The sequence below is a fragment of the Prionailurus viverrinus genome, chromosome C1 (genome assembly GCF_022837055.1).
Source record: "Prionailurus viverrinus isolate Anna chromosome C1, UM_Priviv_1.0, whole genome shotgun sequence".
Classification (NCBI taxonomy): Eukaryota; Metazoa; Chordata; class Mammalia; order Carnivora; family Felidae; genus Prionailurus; species Prionailurus viverrinus.
In genome coordinates, this window is record NC_062568.1 from 116,905,782 (window position 1) to 116,931,435 (window position 25,654).

General features: G+C 39.7%; 1 protein-coding gene across 2 annotated transcripts in view; it reads left to right on the forward strand.

The window, feature by feature from the left end:
• Window positions 1–25,654, forward strand: part of PTPN22 (protein tyrosine phosphatase non-receptor type 22) — a 60,225-nt gene that overhangs the window by 5,840 nt on the left and 28,731 nt on the right. For both annotated transcript variants that reach the window (XM_047872895.1, XM_047872894.1), the window contains exons 2-11: window positions 7,173–7,281; window positions 7,548–7,624; window positions 7,783–7,878; window positions 8,309–8,347; window positions 10,381–10,452; window positions 10,569–10,628; window positions 11,688–11,830; window positions 12,338–12,404; window positions 13,432–13,509; window positions 16,090–16,176. In XM_047872895.1, coding sequence (XP_047728851.1) covers window positions 7,173–7,281; window positions 7,548–7,624; window positions 7,783–7,878; window positions 8,309–8,347; window positions 10,381–10,452; window positions 10,569–10,628; window positions 11,688–11,830; window positions 12,338–12,404; window positions 13,432–13,509; window positions 16,090–16,176 — 828 coding nt within the window. The remainder of the gene's footprint in view (window positions 1–7,172; window positions 7,282–7,547; window positions 7,625–7,782; window positions 7,879–8,308; window positions 8,348–10,380; window positions 10,453–10,568; window positions 10,629–11,687; window positions 11,831–12,337; window positions 12,405–13,431; window positions 13,510–16,089; window positions 16,177–25,654) is intronic.

The following is a 25,654-nucleotide window of genomic DNA, read 5'->3' on the forward strand; positions in this document are numbered from 1 at the left end:
CAGAAAAGTACTTTAAACACACATATGCAATTTAACAACTAGTGATAAAGCAGGCATCCATACAAGCTCCACTCAAATAGAGAAACAGAACATTGCCTATACCTCAGAAATCCCTTGGGTGTCCTGGACCACATCTCCCTCACCCCCCACTGCCAACCCCTGCCAGAGTGGAGGTAGGTGTTGCCCTGAAATGGTGATGATTTTTATTTATTTTTTATCCCCTTCACCTATTTCGCCTATCCCCCTCCTCCCCTCCCCTCTGGCAACCACGAGTTTCTCTTTCTATTTACGAGTCTGTTTCTCTTTTCGTTGCTGTTTGTTGTTTTGTCTTTTAAGATTCCACATCTAGGGGCGCCTGGGTGGCGCAGTCGGTTAAGCGTCCGACTTCAGCCAGGTCACGATCTCGCGGCCCGTGAGTTCGAGCCCCGCGTCGGGCTCTGGGCTGATGGCTCGGAGCCTGGAGCCTGTTTCCGATTCTGTGTCTCCCTCTCTCTCTGCCCCTCCCCCGTTCATGCTCTGTCTCTCTCTGTCCCAAAAATAAATAAAAGTTGAAAAAAAAAATTAAAAACAAAAACAAAAAACGATTCCACATCTAAGTGAAATCATATTTGCCTTTCTCTGTGGAATTATTTTGTTTTTATGAATAGCTTTAAGATATATATACACATATATATATAAACTGAACAGTAGGGATTAATTTTACCTGTTTTGGAACTCTATGTAATGAAATCATGTTATATGTATTTGGCTTTTTTTTTTTTTAACGTTTATTTATTTTTGGGACAGAGAGAGACAGAGCATGAATGGGGGAGGGGCAGAGAGAGAGGGAGACACACAGAATCGGAAGCAGGCTCCAGGCTCTGAGCCATCAGCCCAGAGCCTAATGCGGGGCTCTAACTCACGGACTGCGAGATCGTGACCTGAGCTGAAGTCGGACGCTTAACCGACTGAGCCACCCAGGCGCCCCTGTATTTGGCTTTTTTAAAGGCCTTTTTTTCTTTCACTCTACATTATATTTATAAAATCTATCCATTTTGTTGGATGTAGCCAGGTCTTGATTTTTTTTTTCTAGTACTTTTTATGAATTCCATCAAGGTCGAATAAATGCAATTACCAAACTGTTGGGATCACAGAATGCATTGAGCGAGGTCACATACTCACTTAATAACTGCCTTGGATCACCACCATCCAGTGTCTTGGCTTTAGTTTTGCAAGTCTGAAAATTCAATTTTGTTACTATGCCCAGAGTTGATCATCAGGATTAGGCATACATAAGAAATCCACCAGAAACAAGATTGCCAATGTATTAATTTTTCAAGGAGACAAATCACTGTGAGAATAGAAGTTTGCATTGACTGACAGCATATCCTATAGTTTGGAGAAAAACTTATGTGAGAAGCCAACCATAATCAGAAAGTTGCCTGCCGAGCAGAATGATTTTGGTGGCCTCAGCTGCGATGGTGTGGTCTCCATCTCCTTGTCTGAACCCGCAGGAGTGGCCACCACTCTTTCCTGGACAATTCTAGGGACAACAGTGACAGTGTTGGGCATCTTACTGGTCTTTTAGGCTTAATGAGGACCATCCACTTCCATTAGCCCATTCTTTATCAGATAGATTACAGTTAATAGGCATTTCCTTTGGCCAGTTACTGCAACTGATTGTGGTTTTATGATATGTACACTCCAGCCATTGTATTAAATATGGGTCAAGGCTTGGTTATATATATCACATGCTGGTCAATTTGTTGCATGTCTTTGTTTAAAACTCCTTTGATGTACCTTTCCTTTACTGCATTGGAGGTAGTTGAAGCATCTTCATTTAGAAAGCATGTGTAAAGGGGCATCTGGGTGGCTCAGTCGGTTGATGTCTGACTCTTGATTTTGGTTCAGGTCATGATCTCACAGTTGGTGAGTTTGAGCCCCACATTGGGCTCTGTGCCGATAGCGTGGAGCCTGCTTGGGATTCTGTCTCCCTCTCTGTCTCTCCTCACCCCTCTTTCTCTCTCTCAAAAATAAATAAATAAACATTAAAAAAAAATACAACCAATAACATTTAACCTATCAGATGGATCTATACTTAAAACATTATAGTCCTAATGTTGGTCAGAGTTCAGAAATATGCATTGGTGTTGTAACCTTTCTGGAGGCAAAATTTGTATACCATATCTCGTATATATTTGATAATATGGATCAAAAGCCTTTAAAGTGGGCAAATTCTGGGTGCACCTGGGTGGCTCAGTCGGCTAAGCATCCGGCTTCAGCTCAGGTCATGATCTTGCAGTTCGTGGGTTCAAGCCCCACGTCAGGCTCTGTGCTGACAGCTTGGAGCCTGGAGCCTGCTTCGGATTCTGTGTCTCCTTCTCGCTCTGCCCCCCTCCCACTCGCACTCTCTCTCTCTGTCTCTCAAAAATAATTAAACATTAAAAAAAATTTTAAGTGGGAAAATTCTTTGACCACTCCTGAGAATTCATCTGAAGGAAATAAGGAAAGATATTTTTATAGGTTTTGGCTACCTATAAAAATATTGTTTAGAACGATGGTTTAGGAAGATTGGAAGCAACTTAAAGGTGCAATAATATAAAGGAACAGGTTAAGTAATTTATATTACACTCCATAGTATGGAATACTCTGCCATCATTTAAAACGTATAACACAAATTCATAAGTAAAAAGAGCAAGTTGAAAACCCCCATATACAGTGTGATCCTGTCTTTATTACACAGGTAGATAAAACATTGGAATGTAATATAAAATCTTAAGAATGATTAAGTCTGGGTAGAGCGGGATATTAGGTGATTTTTAGAATTTTTTTTACTTCTCTGTATTCTAAAATTTCTTCAATGAATATGCCATTACTTTTTTATTTAAGAAATCTGTATTTAAAATTTTGCTTTAGTGCTTGATTCCATTTGAAACATAAAAAGAAAAAAAAGGGGGGGTGAATTTTATGTCTCTTAGGGATAAGGTATATTTGCAGAAAAGGTAAATACTATGTTCATCAAATACAAAGACGTATTTATTAAATATGAAGGATTCAATGAGTCCTAACAGAAAGAACATACCCAGTTCTAAAGGCCACGACAATGTTGGTTTGGAATACACTAGAAGTCAGACTGATATAGTAGCAACTTCTGGAGACTGATCATAGACTAGAGAAGGCATGGATACATTAGAACTGAATATATCCTACTTCTATATTTACTTGTATATAAATAAATACACTCATGAACATAGTTCCTCCTGTAGGAGCCAGTGCACAAACATGTGTTGAATTGAAATTGATGAGGTTTTGGGGTGATGGGGGGTTCTTGGGGTCTGGAGCCGAAGTCAAGAAAGAATTCTTGAGATGTCTTTGGGACAAAAAGGTGATTTTATTAAAGCATGGGGACAGGATCCGTGGGCAGAAAGAGCTGTGCTGGGGCTGTGAAGAATGACTGGTTTTACACTATGGAGCTGGGGGAGGTGAAGTCACAAGGGAAGCCTCCAGAAGGACTTTCATAAGCTAAAGAAGGACTTTCCTAAGATACCTGAGGCCTTGCTATTGTCACGCTAAGGTTGTTTTCCCTCCACTAAGGCATTAACATTAGGACGGTAGGGGGTTCCTGCAGAAAAGTTCTGCTCTGTATTTGCCTCAAGTATTTGCCAATGGGCTGCAGGTTATAAGGACACTGAATTTTACTTGTGCGTTTCCTTCTTGCCTTCGTTCCCCACATCACTATGGAGGGGAGGGTGATGTTGGGGCTCCGGGAAACAGTCTACAGTCTTCTGGAGATTAAGCTATTGACAAGATTGCTTTTTTCTTGTAATTTACTAAGATATTTGTAAACTGGTGGAGACCCATGTCCTGTATGACTGGGACCTATATCAGTTGGCCATTTGTCTTTCCTTTCCTTTGTCCTTGGGCAGCCAGGAATGCCTGAGGAATATCACACACGTTCCACCTGGGGGGGGGGGGGGGTGCACTAGTTTGCACTTTGTCCTCAGCCCGCCCCCTGCTCCCTCATCAAAATGATTCATGTGAAACAGCCTATCCCTTGAACACACTTATCAGCATTTTTTCACTTTTGTGCACATTAAGTTGATTTTTTTTTTTTTTTTTTTGCTACTACTGATGTGGTTTTGGAGTGGTGGTAGGGGTCCAGAGCCGATGACCAAGAAAGAATTCTTGAGATGTCTTTGGTGCAAAAAAGTGATTTTATTAAAGCATGGGGACAGGGCCTGTGGACAGAAAGAGCTACCCAGGGATTGTGAGGAGTGACTGATTATATACTTGGGAGTTGGGGGAGGTAAAGGCAAGGGGAAGTTTCCAAAGGTGTTTTCATCTGCTAGGATCCCGGAGGCTTTGGTGTTGTCAGGTTAAGATTGTTTCTCCCTCTAGCAAAGCATGCACATTAAGACGGTAGGAGGCTTCTAGAGAAATGTTCCACTGTGCCCGCCTCAAGTATTTGTCCATGGGCTGCTGGTAATAAGGAAATTTAATTTTATTCACCATTTCCTTCTGTCTTTGTTTCCCACATCACTACCACCAGAATAAATATATTGCATCACTTCTAATTTCTCTCAACTCTATACCCAGCCTCTCACTCCACATTTTCAGTTATTCCCAGGATTTTTTTTAATCACACTTTTTGTCATAGCCTCACATTTTAAGTATCTAAAGTTGATCTCCTTGGTTTACTCACCCCACTTTGGCTATTGCTTATCTACCTGCTCACTTACTTGACTATTGGACAGCAGCCAAATCCCCACATGTTTGGCTGGCGAACTGGAGTGGATTGGAGGCTTGGAATAGATCATACTGACTTGTAGTTGTAGGCATTGGGGAACTACCTTGAGAGACAGCCCAACCTGATTCCCCCTCTCTCATCTAGCACAGCGGGGGGTGGGGGGGGGGCAGATTTGATTTATCCGGCTCTGAAATGTAACTTATGCTATGTCTTCTATACCATGAGGAAGTCCTCCAAGGCAAAGATATTCTGGTCTTGTGCTTTCTTTTTCTTTTTCTTTCTGTTCTCTTTTGGGAGTGACCCTAATCCATTTATTAGTAATTAACTTACTAGTCGATGAGAAGTACCTGAAAATGGCTCTGTCCTGATTTCTACTTTTACGGCCAGGACCTCAGTTTTCCTGTCTTGAAAGGAAAAGGATAGTATAGACCATAAACCAAATGCACTTACTGTAAGCTTATCAAGCTTACACAGAATCTGGTTGGTCATGTGTTTCAACCAATCAGGGCCCAGGAGGGATGCTGGCCCTGTTTCTTGTTCTCTCAGCAACATTCCCCCGATTTCTCTTGTTAGTACTGTGAATGCATATCCCAGCGTTGCGGTTGGCAGAGAAATGCCTTCTGCCTTTGACCAACCCTTTCTCCCTCAACTCCAACCCACCCCCATGGCCATACTTTCTCTTTTATACCCTTTTGCTGTCTACTCTCAAGGATCCTCCTTTTCTGGTGAGGTGGATCAGTTCTTCCATCCTACTTCCGCTCTGTTTTGTTCTCTGTTGGGGGTTTTGAGCCCCTGGGTCTGGTAGGGAGAGTAGGAGAATTAAAAAAGGCCTTCACAGTGATCTGAGCTCAAGGTAAGATATCTAAAAACAAAACGAAACAAAAAACAAACAAACAACAATGACAAAACCCAACTTTCACACTTACCAAATTAGCCATTCCATAGGCATTTCCTATGTGATGTTTTGCTAAAACAGCATGGTCTCCTTAAGTCATCCAGCAGGATGACCACCGGAGGAGGAACGAGTGGGAAGAAAAAGTCATCCTGTTCCATTGTTGAAGGCGGCACTCAAAGGAGAGAAACTGGCACAGGCTGATGAACGCACGTGCGCATGTGTGCACGCAAATACACAATGTCTCACACAAACAATCTTTATCTGTGACATTTCACCAAATTAACAGAGGCGCATCTTACCAAGAAAAGGGCTTTTTGCTTATAGCATTCTCCCTAGAAAACATTCCACAAGCAGGCAAAACAAAACAAACAAGTAGAAACAGTGTAACAGGCCCTGTGGATGCACAGGCTCAGTTCTGGAGATTTCGAAAAGGAGCAGTTCTGGGACTTGACATCTTTTCAGCAGCTCTGGAATCAGTGGCAGCCTGAAAGTGAGCATTCTTTTTTTTAATTTTTTTTTTTTTAACGTTTATTTATTTTTGAGACAGAGAGAGAGACAGAGCATGAAGGGGGGAGGGGCAGAGAGAGAAGGAGACACAGAATCGGAAGCAGGGTCCAGGCTCTGAGCCATCAGCCCAGAGCCTGACACGGGGCTCGAACTCATGGACCGCAAGATCGTGACCTGAGCTGAAGTCGGATGCTCAACCGACTGCGCCACCCAGGCGCCCCAAAAGTGAGCATTCTTTAGTGGATAAGAGCAGAGACAGCTGAAAAAGTTGGTGTAACTTGAGTGGAAATTTAAAAAAAAAATTTTTTTTTTTTGAGAGCTTGCACGTGTGGGGTGGAGGGGCAGAAGGAGAGGGAGAGAATCTTAAGCAGGCTCCCCGCTGGGTGTGGAGGGCTCTGCAGGGCTTGATCTCATGACTGTGAATTTAACTAAGGACATGCCACAGGCACATGGGAGACTATAAAAGATTTCCACTCAGGGTGCCTGGGTGGCTCAGTCAGTTAAGCGTCCGACTCTTGATTTCAGCTCAGCTCATGATCTCACAGTTGTTGTAAGATTGTTGTTTGTTTGAGGGGTCAGCTTGCAGTTTGGGTCATATAAAAAAAAAAAAAAAAGACTGCTTCTGGGACTGAAACTTTTGAAATTTTGCTATATATAGAGAGATTTTATTTGGCTTAAGCTCCATTTCTACTTAAAATAGCCCTGTAGTAGCCATAGAGAAAGTAAACTTTTAATGTTTGACGTTTGTGTGGAGCATATAGTTTGTTTTCAAAAAGACATTGGCTTTTAAAATATTCACTAGTTTCACCTCTAGGTTTTAGCTATTTGTGGCTCAGCTGCAGTTAAGTGTGATCTTTTCACTTCTCCAAACTGAAGTCTGCTGACCTTATGCTCAGGGGCTCTGTCCTGAATTGGAGGTAGTTCTAGAAGATGCTACAAGGGCAAAAGCGGACTGTTTGGGCAAAAGAGAAGGAAAGGTCTCTACAGAGAGAGCTTCTTACCTCTTTTCTCTAGGAAGATTTAATTTTTGGAATTTTATTACAGTGGCTGAAAAGACAATCCACTAAGTACAAGGCAGACAAAACCTATCCTACAACTGTGGCTGAGAGACCCAAGAATATCAAGAAAAACAGATACAAGGATATCTTGCCCTGTAAGTTTTTGTTTCTCCCTATAAATTTGTATCTTCTCCCAAATCCAGTCATTCCTATTTTTACCCATTGCCTGCTGTTCCCAATCCTGGTACAATGCTTTGACACATGAGTTTGTACTATATACAACCACAAAAGAACATTCACTCACTCACTCACTCATCAAACACTTTTGCACAGCCACTATTCACAGTGCTAGTTTCTGACTTATGGTAAGTCCTCTGACTAAGTCCTTTTAGTTCTAATATGTCCATCTTTTGTATTATAGATGATCATAGCTTAGTAGAGCTGTCTCTGATAACCTCAGATGAAGATTCCAACTACATCAATGCCAACTTCATTAAGGTACACCCCATATTCTATAGTTTTCTAGGTACCTTAAAAGGGGTCGGGATACTAGACCATATTTCTTTAGGTACCTAAGAAAGAGGTGGAGGGGATTCTAAACAAGAAGAAAAGGATATTATCTGTAGTCATCCCATATAATTTCTGTTCCCCTTTAGGGAGTTTATGGACCCAAAGCTTATATAGCCACCCAGGGACCTTTGTCTACAACTCTCCTGGACTTCTGGAGGATGATTTGGGAATACAGTGTCCTGGTAAGGGCAGAAATGCTTTTGTTACTATATTCTCTAGTTTTTAGAGATGGAGGGAGGAGGGTATCAGGGTATGTGACTGAGGTTTCCTTTGTATTAAAATCAGTGCCTTTTTGGGTCAGTCGCTAGAATTTCAGTGTTCAGGCACATTTTTGTCAAAATCACAAAGTCACCTTTACTCAAGGAAATGAAAGTTCTCATCTTGACAGGCTCATTTGTTAACAAGAATTTACCGATTTGAATAGAGAAAAGGGAAGTAAGGACAGAAAGAAGGGTAGGAGCAATATTTTAAAATTTATCAAGGTTTCTGTTTTCTTTTTTGTTCAATAACAAGAAAAAAAAAACAGAAAAAACAATGACTCTGGGACCCGTGTGTTAACTGCTTTTTCTAACTGTATCAACGCTCAGGTTTCTATTTATTTCATCCCCTCAGATCATTGTTATGGCGTGCATGGAGTTTGAGATGGGGAAGGTGAGTTAAAGGAAAGAGAAGGGGGAAACTTGGTTGCAGAACTTGCCTTAAGTGTGCCTACGTAAAAATTATTCTGGGATGCCTCCGTGGCTCAGTCAGTTAAGTGTCCAACTTCGGCTCAGGTCATGATCTCACGGTCCGTGAGTTTGAGCCCTGAGTCAGGCTCTGTGCTGACAGCTCAGAGCCTGGAACCTGCTTCAGATTCTGTGTCTCCCTCTCTCTCCGCCCCTCCCTCGCTTGCACTCTGTCTCTCTCTCTCTCAAAAATAAATAAACATTTAAAAAAAATTATTCTCATCTTGCTAGCTTTCAGTTTGGGAATGCCAAATGACTCTCAAGTATTTTTTATTTACCTCTAAGAACTCCTTTTGTCCATTTGACCAGGCTCTATATTTTTAAGTAAAAAGAAGGTATGCTTTTAAAGTAACAATTCATCTTCCCATTTTTATTAATCAAGCATCTTAAATGGCAGTCAGCACTTCTAACCCTGTGCTGTCCAACAACATGACATCCACTAGCTGCATGTGGCTATTGAGCAGTTGAAACATAGCTAACGTACCCAAGGAACTATTTAATTTAATTTAACTTATTTTATTATTTTAATGAGTTTAAATTTAAAAACTCAGTGTTCCAATTCAGTGATTGGAGAACTTTAAGCATGATTTGAACAACTTAGGTACGTGAATCTTTTTCACCTATAAATTTTATGAACTCTAAATGGAAATTAAATGTTCCGATGAAAATTTAGTGGATTAATTGAGATATACTGTAAATATAAAATGCACACCGGGGTCTGAAGACTGAGATAAGAAATGTCAAATATCTAATATCTGTTTTATCCAGATTACATGTGTTTTGATCGGGCTAAGATATATTATTAAAATCAATTTCATTTGATTTTGAACGTGGCTATTAGAAAACTTAAAATTGAGTGTGTAGCTCACATCTTGTTTCCATTGGAGAGCACCTATCTTACCTACTGTTGACATTCACAGTTCAGTTAAAACCAAGGAATTTGGGCGGCGCCTAGGTGGCGCAGTCGGTTAAGCGTCCGATTTCAGCCAGGTCACGATCTCGCGGTCCGTGAGTTGGAGCCCCGCGTCGGGCTCTGGGCTGATGGCTCGGAGCCTGGAGCCTGTTTCCGATTCTGTGTCTCCCTCTCTCTCTGCCCCTCCCCCGTTCATGCTCTGTCTCTCTCTGTTCCAAAAAAATAAATAAACGTTGAAAAAAAAATTTAAAAAAAAAACCAAGGAATTTGGGGTTTCACTTCGCTCGTGCAGCTTTGTTTTAGTAGAGGTGATTTCTGTTAATCCTTTCGAAATAGAGCAGTCCCCTCCTTATTCGCGTGGGATGTGCTCCAAGACCCCCGGTGAATGCCTGACACCAACAACAGTAACGAACTGTACACGCACCATATTTTTGCCTATACGTACATACCTATGGTGAAGTTTAACTTGTAAACTAGGCATGTTAGGAGATTAACAACAACAATAATAAAATAGGACAATTGAAGCAATATACTATAAGTTCTGTGAATGTGGTCTCTTTCTTTCTCAAAATATCTTATTGTACTGTACTCACGCTTCTTCTGATGATGATGTGAGACGATCAGATGCTGACACAAAGGAAATGATGTAGGTGTTTGTGATGTAGGGTTAGGCTACTACAATACTTAGTATTGCCAACAATACGTCCCAGACGGTAGGTACCCGAAAGGCTGAAACTGGTAACTGTAACCATGGAAAGCAAAGCTGTGAACGAGGGGGGGACTACTGTGCTGAAAATGCCAGATCCCTATTTCTACTTTTTCAGACTTCTAGGAAGTCTGTAATTTATATATCCTTTAGTGTTTTCCCTGTCCTTGGAGATTCCAGACCACCATGATGTTGGGGGTGAAGCCCAAGGGGGTAGGACATTGCTAGCATAAGGTGAAGGACACAGAACCTGTGTCTCCCTCATTGAGAGTGGGTTTTGTTACCTAGGAGAGACTAGAATATATGGAGGGAAATCATTACATTCTGTTTTGTGTAACAGAAAAAGTGTGAGCGCTACTGGACTGAGCCAGGAGAGCTACAACTGCAAGTTGGTCCTTTCTCCATATCCTGTGTAAGTATGATGGCTGCTTCCATTGCGGCTGAGCAAATGCTCCAGGATCTACTTTATAGAGACTAGTTTTTGAATATTAGTCTTTGAAGTAACTACTATCTTAATTTACTTCTCAGGAAGCTGAAAATAGAAAATCTGATTACATAATCAGGACTCTAAAAGCCAAGTTCAATAGTGTAAGTATAGAACAGGAGTGGTAAACTCAAGAGCCTACAGAGACAGAGGTAAAAACATGTATGTGGGGCGCTTGGGGTGGCTCAGTGGGTTAAGCTTCTGACTTTGCCTCAGGTCATGATCTCACAGCTGGTGTATTCAAGCCCCAAATGGGTCTCTGTGCTGACAGCTCAGAGCCTGAAGCCTGCTTTGGATTCTGTGTCCCCCTCTCTCTCTGCCCTTCCCCTGCTCATGCTCTGTCTCTCTCTATCTCTCAAAAATAAATAATCACTAAAAAAAAATAATAAATAAATTAAAAAAAAACATACGAGGGGTGCCTGGGTGGCTTAGTCGGTTGAACATCCGACTTCGGCCAGGGTCATGATCTCATGGTTCATGGGTTCAAGCCCCACATCGGGCTCTGTGCTGACAGCTCAGAGCCTGGAGCCTGCTTTGGATTCTGTGTCTCCCTCTCTTTCTGCCCCTCTCCTGCTCATGTTCTGTCTGTCTCTCTCAAAAATAAAATAAACATTTAAATAAATAAATAAATAAATAAATAAATAAATAAAAACATACGTATGTGTCTCAGGCTGGGCATAAGACAATGGGGAGTAGTTGGGCCTTTGATGTATATGCAAAAGAGACCTTTGGTGTAATCTCTGCTCCCCAATCTATTACACACAATGGCACACATATAAAATGATAATATCTGTAGGATGAATAGACGCTGTGCAGTGAGTAGAGACTGGGAATTGAGAGCTCACGCTGCCCAGTCTCTCTAAGGCAAAGGGGTTTAATATACCAGCATGCCTGTGACCCACCTGAAATACACCAGTCGTAATATCTATCTCCTCTTGTGTGTGAGTGGGGCAGATAGGGACAGACCTATAGTCAGTGACCTGAAATCACTTTTAATTGTTCTCAGAAGGCATGTGGGCACCAGAGGCCTATAGGAAAGGAAGCAGCATAAATTGCCAACAGGACAGAGATGCTACTTAGGAGGTCAGAGTAATCTTGTGCTAGAATGAGGTGGGGTCCTAACGCTGAACCCTCCTTTTATTCTGGCTATTTTTTTTTTATAGGAAACTCGAACTCTCTACCAGTTTCATTACAGGAATTGGCCAGACCATGATGTGCCTTCATCCATAGACCCTATTCTTGAGCTCATCTGGGATATGCGTTCTTACCAAGAGGATGACCATGTTCCCGTGTGCATTCATTGCAGGTATGATGCTGTTCTTTGAACTTTTTACCCAAAACCAACCAAATGTCATAGCCTGGCCAGGACTCCTGCTGAAACTGAAGGAAGACTGACTGTTGGAATTTATGCTGGTACAGGCATGTAGCATATAGGCTCTTGATACTAGTCTCACTTTCTCCAGTTGATTAGAAAGGAATGAAGCTGAGACATGAAAGTGATAGGAAGAGAAAGGTCAGTAGCAGAAACAGACCATAATACAGTCAACCTGAGCATTAAAGTAGTATTTTCTGACAAGTTACTCGAGAACAGTGCCGCTCCAGACACCCTTGCGGGTGAGAAGTGGCCGAGGATCTGTCCCGAGGCTCAGTGTGTGCATGTGGCAACCAAGAGACGTGCTCTGGGAAATGGGGGGTTTAGAACGTTTTGTTGCCTCTCGGTTACTTCTTCCTCAATATGCTGGTGAAATTTCCCAGCTACTGTCAACAATCCAGTCTCTGCAACTGTATGTGCCACTGTGATCTTTCCTTTCAGTGCCGGTTGTGGGAGGACTGGTGTTATCTGCGCTATCGATTATACCTGGATGTTGCTAAAAGACGGGGTGAGTTTCTCTCCGCAGGCGCTTCCTGTTTGCCTACCCTGTTACATGCAGACTTAGGAATTGTTTGGTTCTTCCAAACACCTATTTCCATGACTCCTATTGTCTAGAATATTCACTTGTAGACTCACTTTGTCAGATGATTAATTCAGTCCCTAAGTTGGTGGTCCTCGAAGTGTGGTTCCCAGAGAAGCAGCATCAGCCATCACCTGAGAACTTGTTAGAAATGCAAAATCTTGGGCCCTACCTTGGGTGAACGGAAGCAGAAACTGGAGGTGGGGGCCCAGCAAGCTCTCCAGGTGCTTCTGATGCTTCTGAAGCGTTTGAGAATCACAGCCCCAAATTACACAGGTACTCTTCCTTTATCCAAATGGCTGTAATGGATGGACTCAATCTACCCCAATCAAGCCTTGTGTTCCAATCTATAAATCATTTAAAAAAATTTTTTTAAATGTTTTATTTTTGAAAGAGAGAGAGAGAACATGTGGAGGAGGGGCAGAGAGAGGGAGACACAGAATCCTAAGCAGGCTCCAGGCCCTGTCAGCACAGAGCCCGACGCGGGGCTCGAACTCACAAACTGTGAGATCATGACCTGAGCTGAAGTCAGTGCCTAATGGACTGAGCCACCTAGGTGCCCCTAGAAATCATTTTCTTAAAGTCTAATAATAGGAAGTGAGAAGTGTGAAATATGGGCTTTAAACCTATCTGCCAACTTCTTTTATTTCATAAAATTCTCATATTTGCTCACCTACCCAGGCTCCACCTTCATTATATGTTTAACTTCAGACATCTGGTCACCCCATGTGAAATCATTCTCAAGAGTTTCTTCAGTCTTTTCTGGGGAAAACACCAGGCTCTAAATCATGACACAAGTGAAGAGAAATCTCATTCATTTTAAAGACGCATTCTTTTTCTGATATGATCTTGTGTTAGGACAACAGATGCCATGGGGGTAACAAGACCGTGAGAAATAATTTATTAGCAAAGCTAGGAACAAAGGAATAAGATATTGTTTCTCTTTATTTGATAGATCATTCCTGAGAACTTCAGTATTTTTAGTTTGATCCAGGAAATGCGAACACAAAGGCCTTCATTTGTTCAAACTCAGGTATGCAACTATTGTGAATGGATGGTAACATGTGTCTGGGTCTTCCTACCTCTCTCGGTTTCATAGTAAGGCATCCCCAAATAGCTGATTTTTAGCTATAACACCAATTTACTACTAAGTGCATGAGTCCATTTGCATTTCCTCAAACTCTGAATATATCAATATTTTTCCTACATCCCTGGCTTGGGTCACATTCCTCTCATTCCTTGTATTCTACTGTCTGTGCAAAAAATATGAAGAAACTCAGTAATTTTATGTTTCTTACAAAGGATGTTGAAAAAATTCAACAAGCTCTTTGATGTACTCAAGATATAATACCTGGGTCAGGTTAACTTGCTGGTTTGTAGTAGTGATTCATTTCTGAAACCCGAGAAAATCAGAGACTTGTAATTTCTACTTCAGGAAGTGGTAACAGAATCTGGGGAATGCATTTTATATACTCATTTTTTGATTTAATTGAAAATAAAAATAAAATCAACCATAATCCTATCACCTAGAGGTAGCCACGATTATTATTGTTCTATAGTCTCTCCTGATCCTTATTGTGTGCAAACTTAAAAAACATAATTACAATCATACTATACATATGATTATATATGTATCACAAGATACATGTATTATATATACGGATCACATATATACGGATCACATGTATATGATCACAATATTATATGCATCACAATACATTATATGTATATATATGTATGTGTGTACATATGTATATATGTATCACGATATTTTAATCCACCCCAAATTACTCATGCCCCTTCATTCCATTCAGATGCTCTTCCTCGGTTTTGTCCTCTCCTCTCCCACTCAAGCTCCGCCTCCTCGATGAAACATTCCCAGCACAGATCTCTCACTCTCTACGATGTTAATTTCACCCAGATTTCCACGCCAATCGTTTTACCCACATTTCTAAATAAATGGTCTCCACCTTTAAGATGGAGTTTGGCATTCCTCATTCCTTATTCACCAAGTGTTTACTGATATTTATTAAGCAACAGACACTTTCACACAATTTGTTACAACTAATTTTTGCTGCTTAAATAGCAAGACCTTCAAGTGTTTAAAGCACTTACAGAGTGAACTTGCACGTAGATTTGGAGGTAAAATAATTGACAGCAACAGTTTAGATATTTTCATCTAGCATTTGTGAATGGGAGGGAAAAAATGAAGAGCTATTATAATATAAGCCTTCTGTTTGGCCCACACAGGTTTTCCACTAATAGCTAGTGGAAAAAAACTTTTTTTTTTTTCATGTGTTGACTGTAGGTGTTTCTATATTCAGCTTGTAAGGGAAAAAGTTTCTGTGAAATGTAAGCATTGGCTGGTTTAGTGCTACCAGACTTCAAAGAAGGCTGATCCCTGTAAATGTATAAAGATTCCAGGAGGTTGCATCCTAGTTGTCTAATATCACACTGTGAAACTGCATCAAGAAATACAACCATACCCCATTTCAGAGAAAGTTCATTTCAGGCCTACTTGTAACAGTCGGAAGACAGCCGAAACGATTTTAAGTTAGCCTTCCCATGCTGGCACTATCAGCAACTACCTGAACAAATACCTTACCAGTTGTAGCTGCTTTTTCTGACACCACGCTAACCAGGAAATAACCACTGTAACCAGCTGGGTGCTTCCTGTCTGATTTTTCTCTCTTCTTAAAAAAATAGAAGAGTGTACCAATGGATGTGTTGGGTGATAGACTCTATTGTTCTCCTGCTAAAATTGTAATTGGCAAAGGTTGTGCTTTATTTGTATAGAGTTGTGTAAAGTGTCAGGGGAAACCCTGTTTAGGCTCTTTCAGATGAAAAGTAGATACAAAATCAAGTGCTTGATCAAGTATGGCGGCAGAAAACTCCCCACAAACCTTGTAATTGTGGTGGTCTCATTTTCTATGGTGAAATCCTTTTACAAGCACAAATTTCCAAACCCTTCAGTGCTCTCCGTCGCTTCAGTATCTCTGCTAGGAGACCGTTTCAGCAGCTTGATCCAAGTGCATTAACTAAGAGTCAGAAGATTCAAGTTCTAATTCAAGTCTGGACCTTACTTCTGAATGACCTTGCACAGTGTGAACAGGAATAACAGGCTACCGACTTTACAGATCAATTGTGAGGGTCAAGTTTGAGAATACATATTGAAGCCATCTATCTACCCATCAACCACAATTCTATCTAACTTTTTCTGGAAAAGATGAAGGTAACTGACAAAAAAAAAAAAAATGCATCCAGGATCCAATACAACTTTTAAAATGTAAGCAAGGAAAATAGAACTGGAGGGATGATGGTGGAGAGAAAGATAAGTGAGAAGGTGGAGTAGAACATAAAACATGCTGGAAGGCCCTTCCTTGTATATTTAGAGGTAGACGATCAAATATTTAGCTGCATTTAGCAGCCTAAAAGCGCTTTGCAATCTGAAATGGGCCACACAAACATAAGGGCACTACAATTAAACTACTGTTAATGATCTTCAGATCTGCTACACTAAGATTTGACTGATGTGCATACTCCCAAACTCTGGTTCTGTATTTCACCAAGTTTTTGTTTGTTTTCCCTTGTTCCGGTTTGTGATGCTCTGCAGGAACAGTATGAACTGGTCTACAAGGCTGTATTAGAACTATTTAAGAGACAGATGGATGTCATCAGGGGTGAAACGTCAGGAACAGAGGTAAACATTAAACTTGATATTTTGTCTCTCTTTTTTTTTCATATTTGATTTTGGTCAAGGGATCTCAGATCAGTTGTCGAACTTACCTAATGATCCATTGTCACAAGTAAATGGGGCTACGCTGCCGATCTCCTGTGGAGAAGGACAAATTAATTGAAGTACTCCAATGTAGAAAATGAATCTCTTGGTTCACCTATGGTATACGATTTTCAGCGAAATTTAGAAACCATAGGAGTGAGTGACAGGGCAAGTGTATATTCTCTTTCCACGTAAATAGCTGTGTGGCCAGTTAAAAGTGAGAGTGACAACCCTAAAGTGAATTCAGAGTTGAGTACTGATGTGAATTTTCAGGTTCTTCTAGCTGCGTTTTGATTGTGTATGCCTCATCAAATTTTGTCAATATTTTAGAGCATGTAGAGGATTTTCAACTGAAGGTATTAGGTATAAAAACAATTATGATTTAACCAAATTCCAGTTAAGAAATATTGAGCATTCTAGGATATGCTATTTTGATCTCATCATGAAAACTGAGAAGTCAAGTACTTGTTCCATATAGTCACAAAGTATTAGGTTCTGAACAAACTTTAGGAAGACAAAATTACTGTTTTACCTTGCAAGGGTATATTTAGTTACATATACATATTAACTTAATTTTTAATATTAAAAATTTTTTCAATATTTATTTATTTATTTATTTATTTATTTATTTTAAAATTTTTTTTTCAACGTTTATTTATTTTTGGGACAGAGAGAGACAGAGCATGGACGGGGGAGGGGCAGAGAGAGAGGGAGACACAGAAAGGGAAACAGGCTCCAGGCTCTGAGCCATCAGCCCAGAGCCTGACGCGGGGCTCGAACTCACGGACCGCGAGATCGTGACCTGGCTGAAGTCGGACGCTTAACCGACTGCGCCACCCAGGCGCCCCAACATTTATTTATTTTTGAGAGAGAGAGAGAGAGAGAGAGAGCACGTGTACACACAAGTGGGGGAGGGGCACAGAGAGGAGACACAGAGACTGAAGCCAGCTCCAGGCTCTGAGGTGTTTGCATACAGCTTGATGTGGGGCTCAAACCCACGAACCGTGAGATCATGACTTGTGCCAAAGTTGGAAGCTTAACCAATTGAACCACCCAGACACCCCTGGATTCTTAATCTGAAAATATTCACTGAGGACCTACTGTTATCACAGTATTAAGAATACAAAGTATGTAAGAAATGATTCTGATGGTAACTCCTGTCAGTTGAATGCTGAAAGGGGAAAGGAAAGAAAGCCAGAAAAACTGTTGAGGCTTGAAATGGACTAAGTAATCCTATTGTTAGTGTCAACTTCAAGGAAAAACAATGTGGTAGAAGGACATGGAAATAAGAATATAGTTTTGTTAGAAATTGCTACTTGTATCCTGTTTATGTCTACTTCATTGGCTAGTATTCCCAGGTTAAATGATAGAGGCGATTATGGACAACCGAATTTTAATGGAAAAGATTCTCATGTTTCACTATAAAGTGTGATGCTGACTTGGAGACATTTGTTTGCTTGTTTATACCTCTTAATCTATTTCACCCTTTCTGCCACAAGCCTCCCTTCTGGCAACCACCAGTTTCTTCTCTATAGTTAAGAGTCTGTTTTTTGCTTGTTTATTTTGCCTTTTAGATTCCCCATATCAGTGAAAGCATAAGGTATCTGTCTTTCTCTGCATGAATTATTTCACTTAGCATAATACTCTCTAGATCCATCCATGTTGTTGCAAATGGCAAGATTTCATTCTTTTTTGTGGCTAATATTCCATTATATATATATAGTAATATATGTATTATTGCATGTAGCTGTCCAGTTTACACACACACTTACACACACACACACACACACATATATCTATATCTATATCTATATCTATATCTATATCTATATCTATATATATAGATATCACTTCTTTATTCAGCTATGGATAGACACTTGGGCTGCTTCCGTAATTTGGCTATTGTAAATAAAGCTGTCATAAACATAGGCATGCATATATCCCTTCGAATTAGCGTTTTTATATTCTTTGGGTAAATACCCAGTAGTGTGATTATGCGATCAAATGGTAGTTCTGTTTTTAATTTTTTAAGGAACCTTCATACTGTTTTCCATAGTGGCCACACCAATTTATATTCCCACCAACAATGCACAAGGGTTCCCTTTTTGCCACAACCTCTCCAACACATGTTGTTTCTTGTGTTTTTGATAGTAGCCATTCTGACAGGTGTGAGGTGACATCTCATTGTGGTTTTGATTTGCATCTCCCTGATGATTAGTGATGTTGAGCATCTTTCACATGCCTGTTGACCATCTGCATGTCTTCTTTGGGAAAATGTGTATTCACGTCCTCTGCCCATTTTCTAATCTGATTTTTTTTTTTTGGTATTGAGTGTATAAATTCTTTATATATTTTGGATATTAACCCCTTATGGATATATCATGTACAAATATCTTTTCCCTTTCAGTAGGTTGACTTTTTATTTTGTTGATGATTTCCTTTGCTGTGCAAAAGCTTTTCATTGTAGTGTAGTCCCAGTAGTTTTTTTTTTACTTTTGTTTCCCTTGCCTGAGGAGACATATCCATAAATATTTTGCTAAGGCCAATGTCCAAGAGATTACTGTAAGAGATTACCTATGTTTTCTTTTAGGAGTTTTATGATTTCAAGACTCGCATTTAGGTCTTTAATCCATTTTTACTTTATTTTCTTATATGGTATAAGAGAGTGGTCCGGTTTAATTCTTTTGCATGTAGCTGTCCAGTTTTCCCAACACCATTTACTGCAAAGACTGTCATTCCCCATTGTATATTCTTTTCACCTTTGTCATGGATTAGTTGACTATATAAGTGTGGGTCTGTTTTGGGGATCTCTGTCTGTTCCATTGATCTATGCGTCTATTTTTGTGTCAGTACCATACTGTTTTGATGAATATAGTTTGTAATATATCTTAAAATCTGGGATTGTGACACCTCTAGCTTTTTTCTTCTTTCTCAAAGTTGGCTTTGACTATTTGAGGTCTTTTGTAGTTCCATACAAATTTTAGGATTATTTGTTCTAGTTCTACCAATTGCTACTGGTATTTTGATAGGGGCTGCATTGAATCTGTAGATTGTTTTGGGTTGTATGAACCCAAGTGTTAACAGTATAAACTCTTCCAATTCATGAGCATGGTATATCTTTCCATTTGTTGTTGACATCTTCAATTCCTTTAACTAATGTCTTATAGGTATAGGTCTTTTACCTCGTTGGTTAAATTTATTCCTAGGCATTTTATCCTTTTTTGGTGCAATTATACATTTGACTGTTGTTTTTTAATAGTTTAAAGAGAGTATTTATTAATTTCTATTTTACTAGGAAATTTTTAGAGAAAGAATGTTGAAGTCTGTCAATTGCATATTTTTGCATTCATGGAATGATCACATGGATTTTCTCCTTCAATCTATTAGTACAGTCATATCATTGGATTTGGTGGTATCAAACCATCCCTGTACTCTTAGAATTGACCCTTCTTGAACAAAAGATATTCTTTTAATGTGTTGCTAGAGTATGTGGACTAATATTTTATTTAGGTTCCAGAAAATGACAATACTCAAATTTAGCCCAGTAGCAGGTGAGTTGCCTGAAGTGGGCCTTTAGTCAGTAGATGGGAACATAGGAACACAGCTCAAACTCCCATAGAGGGAATTGGTTAAAGTTCACTAAAGAGGATTTCTGTTTCTGGGAAGATCAAGTGGACATACTTTTTCCCCCCTGTTCCTCCCACTAAGTGCAACTGGAAACAACTGACATTATAAATAAAACAACTCTAAGAAGGTTCTGAAAGATAGAAAGAAGTCAGACTAGCTAGGGACTTTGGGACCTGAGGAAAGACATGATGATAAGTTCCTTGGGTTTTCTTTTGCCTCATTTTTGCAGACTTGGAACTGAAAGTCAACAACCTGGAAATGCCAATGGTACAGACAAACAAAACAAAACAAAACAAAACAACAACAAAAGCCTGCTCTGTCTAGGCAAAGGATCAGTAAAGGGGCAGTCCAGCAAGATAGAAAACTTTTAGATAATCATTACTCTCCTTTAGTCAACACCACAGAAAATAATGGCCCCTAACCCCACCCATGTCAGCAAAGGCTGAGTGGGGTACTAGATTCCCATCTTTCTTTCTTTCTTTCTTTCTTTCTTTCTTTCTTTCTTTCTTTCTTCCTTCCTTCCTTTCAGGTTTGTTTATTTATTTTGAGAAAGAGAGCAAGCACAAGCAGGTGAGGGGCAGAGAGAAGGAGAGACAGAATCCCAAGGAGGTTCCACACTGTCAGCGCAGAGCGCCATGCGGGGCTTGAACTCAGGAACCATGAGATCGTGACCCGAGCTGAGATCAAGAGTCAGATGCTTAACCGACTAAGCCACCCAGGCGCCCCCTAGATTCTCACCTTTCTAAAACCGTAGTAAAGTGCTGAAGTGGTGTCAGAGAAGGTCAGGTAAAGAGCGAAGACTTTCATCCCCATTGGCCTCCATGAGAGCTTCCTGCAGTGTCAGTGGAGACCACATGGGGAGCCTCTCCTGATGTGTCTCTGCTTGGGTGTCAACAGAGGCTCAGCGAGCAGACTAGGGGAGGTCGATTCTATGTGGCAATAACAAGGCAGTAATGAGGCAGCACCTTTCCTTTCCCCTGTCAGAATGGAGTTAAAAATAGAAGAACCCAGTTAAAAGAGGCTTAACTAAGATCCGGAGCCTCATAACGATACAGAAATGTCTAGGGTTCGATTGAAAATTACATGTCATACCAAGAATCTAGGAAGACCTCAAACCAAATGAATGAAAGACAATCAATAGATGACAATACTGAGATGATAGAGATGTTAGAATTATCTGACAAAGATTTTAGAGCAGCCACTGTAAAAATGCTTCAATGAGCAATTACAAACATGCTTGAAAAGATTTTAAAAATGGAAAATCTTGGGGCGCCTCGGTGACCTTTTGGTTAAGCGTCTGACTTTGACTCAGGTCATGATCTCACTGTGTGGTCAAGCCCCACATTGGGCTCTGTGCTGACAGCAAGGAGCCTGGAGCCTGGTTCAGATTCTGTGTCTCCCTCTCTCTGTCCCTCCCCTGTTTGCTCTCTCTCTCTCTCTCAAAAACAAACATTAAAAAAAATAATAAACATTAAAAATTTTTGAAAAAAAAAAAAGGAAAGTCTCAGCAAAGAATTAATAAAAGGGTTCAGCAAAGAAACAGAAGATATAAAGAGGAACCAAATGGGAATTTTAGAACTGAGAAAGGTAGTAACTGAAACAAAATAGCTTAGTAGATAGGCTCAAAAGCAGAATTCAGGGTACCTACAGAAAAAAAGAACTAATGAACTAGAAAATAGAACAATAGGAATTTCCCAGTCTCAACATCAGAAATAAAATAGACTGGAAAAGAGAACAAACAGAGCCTTAGGGAATTAAGGGACTATAACAAAAAAACTAGCACTTGTGTCAGCAGAGTTCAAGAAGGAGAGGGGAAAAAAGTCAAGTCAAAAAAAGAACTTAAAGACTCATCACATTTGGGCTGCCTGGGTGGCTCAGTTGGTTGAGCGTCTGACTCTTGATTTCGGCTCAGGTCATGATCCCAAGTGTCATGGGATCAAGTCCCGTGCTGGGCTCTGCACTGAGTACAGAGCCTGCTTGGGATTCTCTCTTTCTCTCCCTCTGCCCCTCTCCCCTGCTCATACTCTCTCTCCCTATCAAAACAACAACAACAACAAAAGATGCATCATAATGAAGCTGCTGAAAGCTAAAAAGAAAACTTCTATGAAGCAGCCAGAGAAAAATGATCTTCACTATAGGGGGAAAACAATTATAATGATAGCAAATTTGTCATCAGAAACCATAGAGGCCAGATGGAAGTGACATATATTTCTCCAGTGCAGAAAGAAAATAATTGGCAACTCAGAAACTCACACCCAGTGAAAATACCCCTCAGGAATGAAGAAGAAATCAAGACATTCTCAGATGGAAAAATAAACAACAACCACCAAAAAACTAAGAGAATTTGTCTGGGAGAACTTGCATATAAAAAAAAAATGGCAAGGGAAGTTTTCTAAACAGAAAGGAAATGATGAAAGAAGGAAGGACATGATATGCAAAATCATGAGTAGATGTAATAGGTTTAATTTCTCTTCTTGAGCTTTCTAAATTGTTGGATGATTGATGCAAAAATTATACAGTCTTATGTGGTTCCAAATGTATTAGAGGAAGTATTTAAGCCAATATAAACAGGGAAAGGTTACGGACGTAAAGGAGGTGAGGTTTCTGTACTTGAACTAGTGAAATGATAACACCTGTAGTCTGTGATAGGTTATGTGTATATAATGTAATACCTAGAGCCACCACTACAGAAGCTATACAAAGACATACCTTAAAAAACACTATAGGTAAATCAAACGAAATTCTAAAAAATGCAGGAAAAAGAAAAGAGAAATGAAAAACAGAACAGAAAACAAGAAATAAAATGGCGGACTTAAGCCCTAACATGTCAATAATTATGCTAAATGTAAATGGCATAAGTATACCAATTAAGAGAAAGATTGGGGGGTGCCTGGGTGGCTCAGTTGATTAAGCATCCGACTCTTGATTTCGGCTCAGGTCATGATCCCAGGGTCATGGGATCAAGCCTGGTGTCAGACTTCGTGCTGAGCATGGAGCCTGCTTAGGATTCTCTCTCTTCCTCTCTCTCTCTCTCTCTCTCTCTCTCTCTCTCTCCCCCTCCCCCTGTGCCCCTCTTCCCTGCTTGTGCACTCTCTCTCTCTTTAAAAAAAAAAAAAAGGAGAGAGAGACAGATTGGCAGAGTGTATTGAAAGCATAACGACTATATGTGTCTATAAGAAACATGCTGCAAAGATACAGGTTGGTTTAAAGACTGGAAAAAAAAGATACATCATGTATTCATATAAACAGGAATGAAGGAAATCAGTAGAGTAACTATATTAATACCAGATAAAGTAGACTTCAGAGCAAGAAAATTATCACAGGCAGGAAGGGACAATATATAATGGTAAAAAAATCAATCCACCAATAATCATACATACATAGCAGTCCTAAGTGTGTACGGACCAAACAGAGCTACAAAATTTGTGAAGCAAAAATTGACAGAACTGAAAGGAGAAATAGACAAGTCTGACAACAGTAGAAGACTACAGTACCCTTCTCTTAAGAATTGATAGAAAAACTCAATAGAAAATCAGCAAGAATACAGGATAACTTAACAACGCCATCAGTCAAAGGGATCAAATTGATATTGATAGAGCACTCGAATCAACAACACAAGAATATACACTTTTTTCAAGTGCTGATGGGACATATACCAAGATCAATCATATTCTGGGCCATAAAACAAGCTCAAACATTTAAAAGAATTGAAATCATACAGAATGTATTCTCTGTCCACAGTGGAATCAAACTAGAAGTCAATTAACAGAAAGATAACAGGAGAAGATTCAAACACTTATAAACTAAACTACATTTTTCTAAATTATCCATTGAGTGAAAGAGGAAGTTTCAGGGGAAATTAAAAAAAAAAACACATTGAACTGAATAAAAATGAAAATACAACATATTGAAATTTGTGGGACAGAGCTACAGCAGTATTAAGAGGGAAGCTTATAGCACTCTGAATACAAACATTTGAAGACAGTAAAAGTCTCAAATCAATAATCTGACTTCCCACCTTAAGAATCTAAAGGGGGGTGGGGGGTGGGAAGAGTAAAAAAAAAAAAAACCCAAAGAAAACAGAAGGAAAGAAATAATGAGTGGAAATTGATGAAGTGAAAACAGAAAAATAGTGGAGAAAAGAGCTGAAATGATCAATAAAATTGACAAACCTCTATGATGGCTGATTTTTTTTTTAAGAAGAAAATAAAAATGACCAATATCAGGAGTGAAATGGGATAGGCCTACAGGCTCTGCAGACATCAGAAGGATAATAAAGGATAATAAATACAAATGAACCTGACCACTTAGACAAAATGGATTACTTCCTCAAAAAGAAAAACCAAACTATCACAGCCTACTCAACATGAAATAGATCATTTGAATAGCCCCATCACAGTTAAGGAACCTGAAGTCATAATTTTAAAACTCCCAAAAAAGAAATCTCCAGGCCCACATAATTTCACTTGAGTATTCTACCAAATGTTTAGGGAAGAATTACCACCAATTTTACACAATCTGTACCAAAAAATAGAAGAGAAGGAAACACTTTCCCCATTCATATTTTCTATGGTGGTAAGATATATCATTTTATCACTATGGAAAAAATTACCATTTTAACCATTTAAAAAAAAATTTTTTTTTTAACATTTATTTATTTTGGGGACAGAGAGAGACAGAGCATGAACGGGGGAGGGGCAGAGAGAGAGGGAGACACAGAATCGGAAACAGGCTCTGAGCCATCAGCCCAGAGCCCGACGCGGGGCTCGAACTCACGGACCGCGAGATCGTGACCTGAGCTGAAGTCGGACGCTTAACCGACTGAGCCACCCAGGCGCCCCCATTGTAACCATTTTTAAGTGTACAATGCAGTGGCTTTAAGTATCCTCCCTATGTGTGTGACCATCACTCCTATTTATTGCCAGAAGTTTTTCATCATCCTAAACAGAAACTCTCCACGGTCCCTACCCCAACCCCTAGCAACTCTATTCTACTTTTTGTTTCTATAAACTTGCTTATTCTAGGTATATCAGATAAGTGGAATTGTGTATTTATTCTTTTATATCTGGCTTATTTCATGTGGCAAGTTCTTAAGGTTCATCTGTTTTTTTTTTTTAGCATGCATCAGACTTTCATTCCTTTTTATGGGTTTACAATATTCAATTGTGTGTACATTCCACATTTTGCTTATTCATTCATCCACCAATTGACATTTGGATTGTTTCCCCCTTTTGGCTACTGGGAATAATGCTGCTATAAAAATTGATGTGCCAATATGTGTTGAAGTCCCTAATTTAAATTATTTGGGGTATATACCCAGAAGAATCCAGGAATTGCTGGATTCTACAATAATTTTAGGTTTTGTTTTTAAAGGTACTACCAAACTAATTTTTTACAGTGGTTGCAAATTTTATATCCCCACTAGCAATGCACAAGAGTCCCAATTTCTCTACATCTTTGCCAACACTTGGTATTTTCTGTTTTGTTTTGTTTTGTTTAGATAATAGCCATCCTAATGGATGTGAAATAGTATCTTATGGTTTGATTTGCATTTCCCTCATAACTAGTGATGTTGAGCATCATCTTGTGTTCTTATCGGTCATTGGTATATCTTTTTTGTACAAATGTATATCCAAATCCTTTGCCTACTTTTTTTTTTCAAATTTGTCAAATTGTGGTAAAATACACATAAATTCACCACCTGAACTCATTGTAGGTGTATAATTGAGTGATACTATGAACATTCATTTTGTTGTGCAGTTATGACCATCAT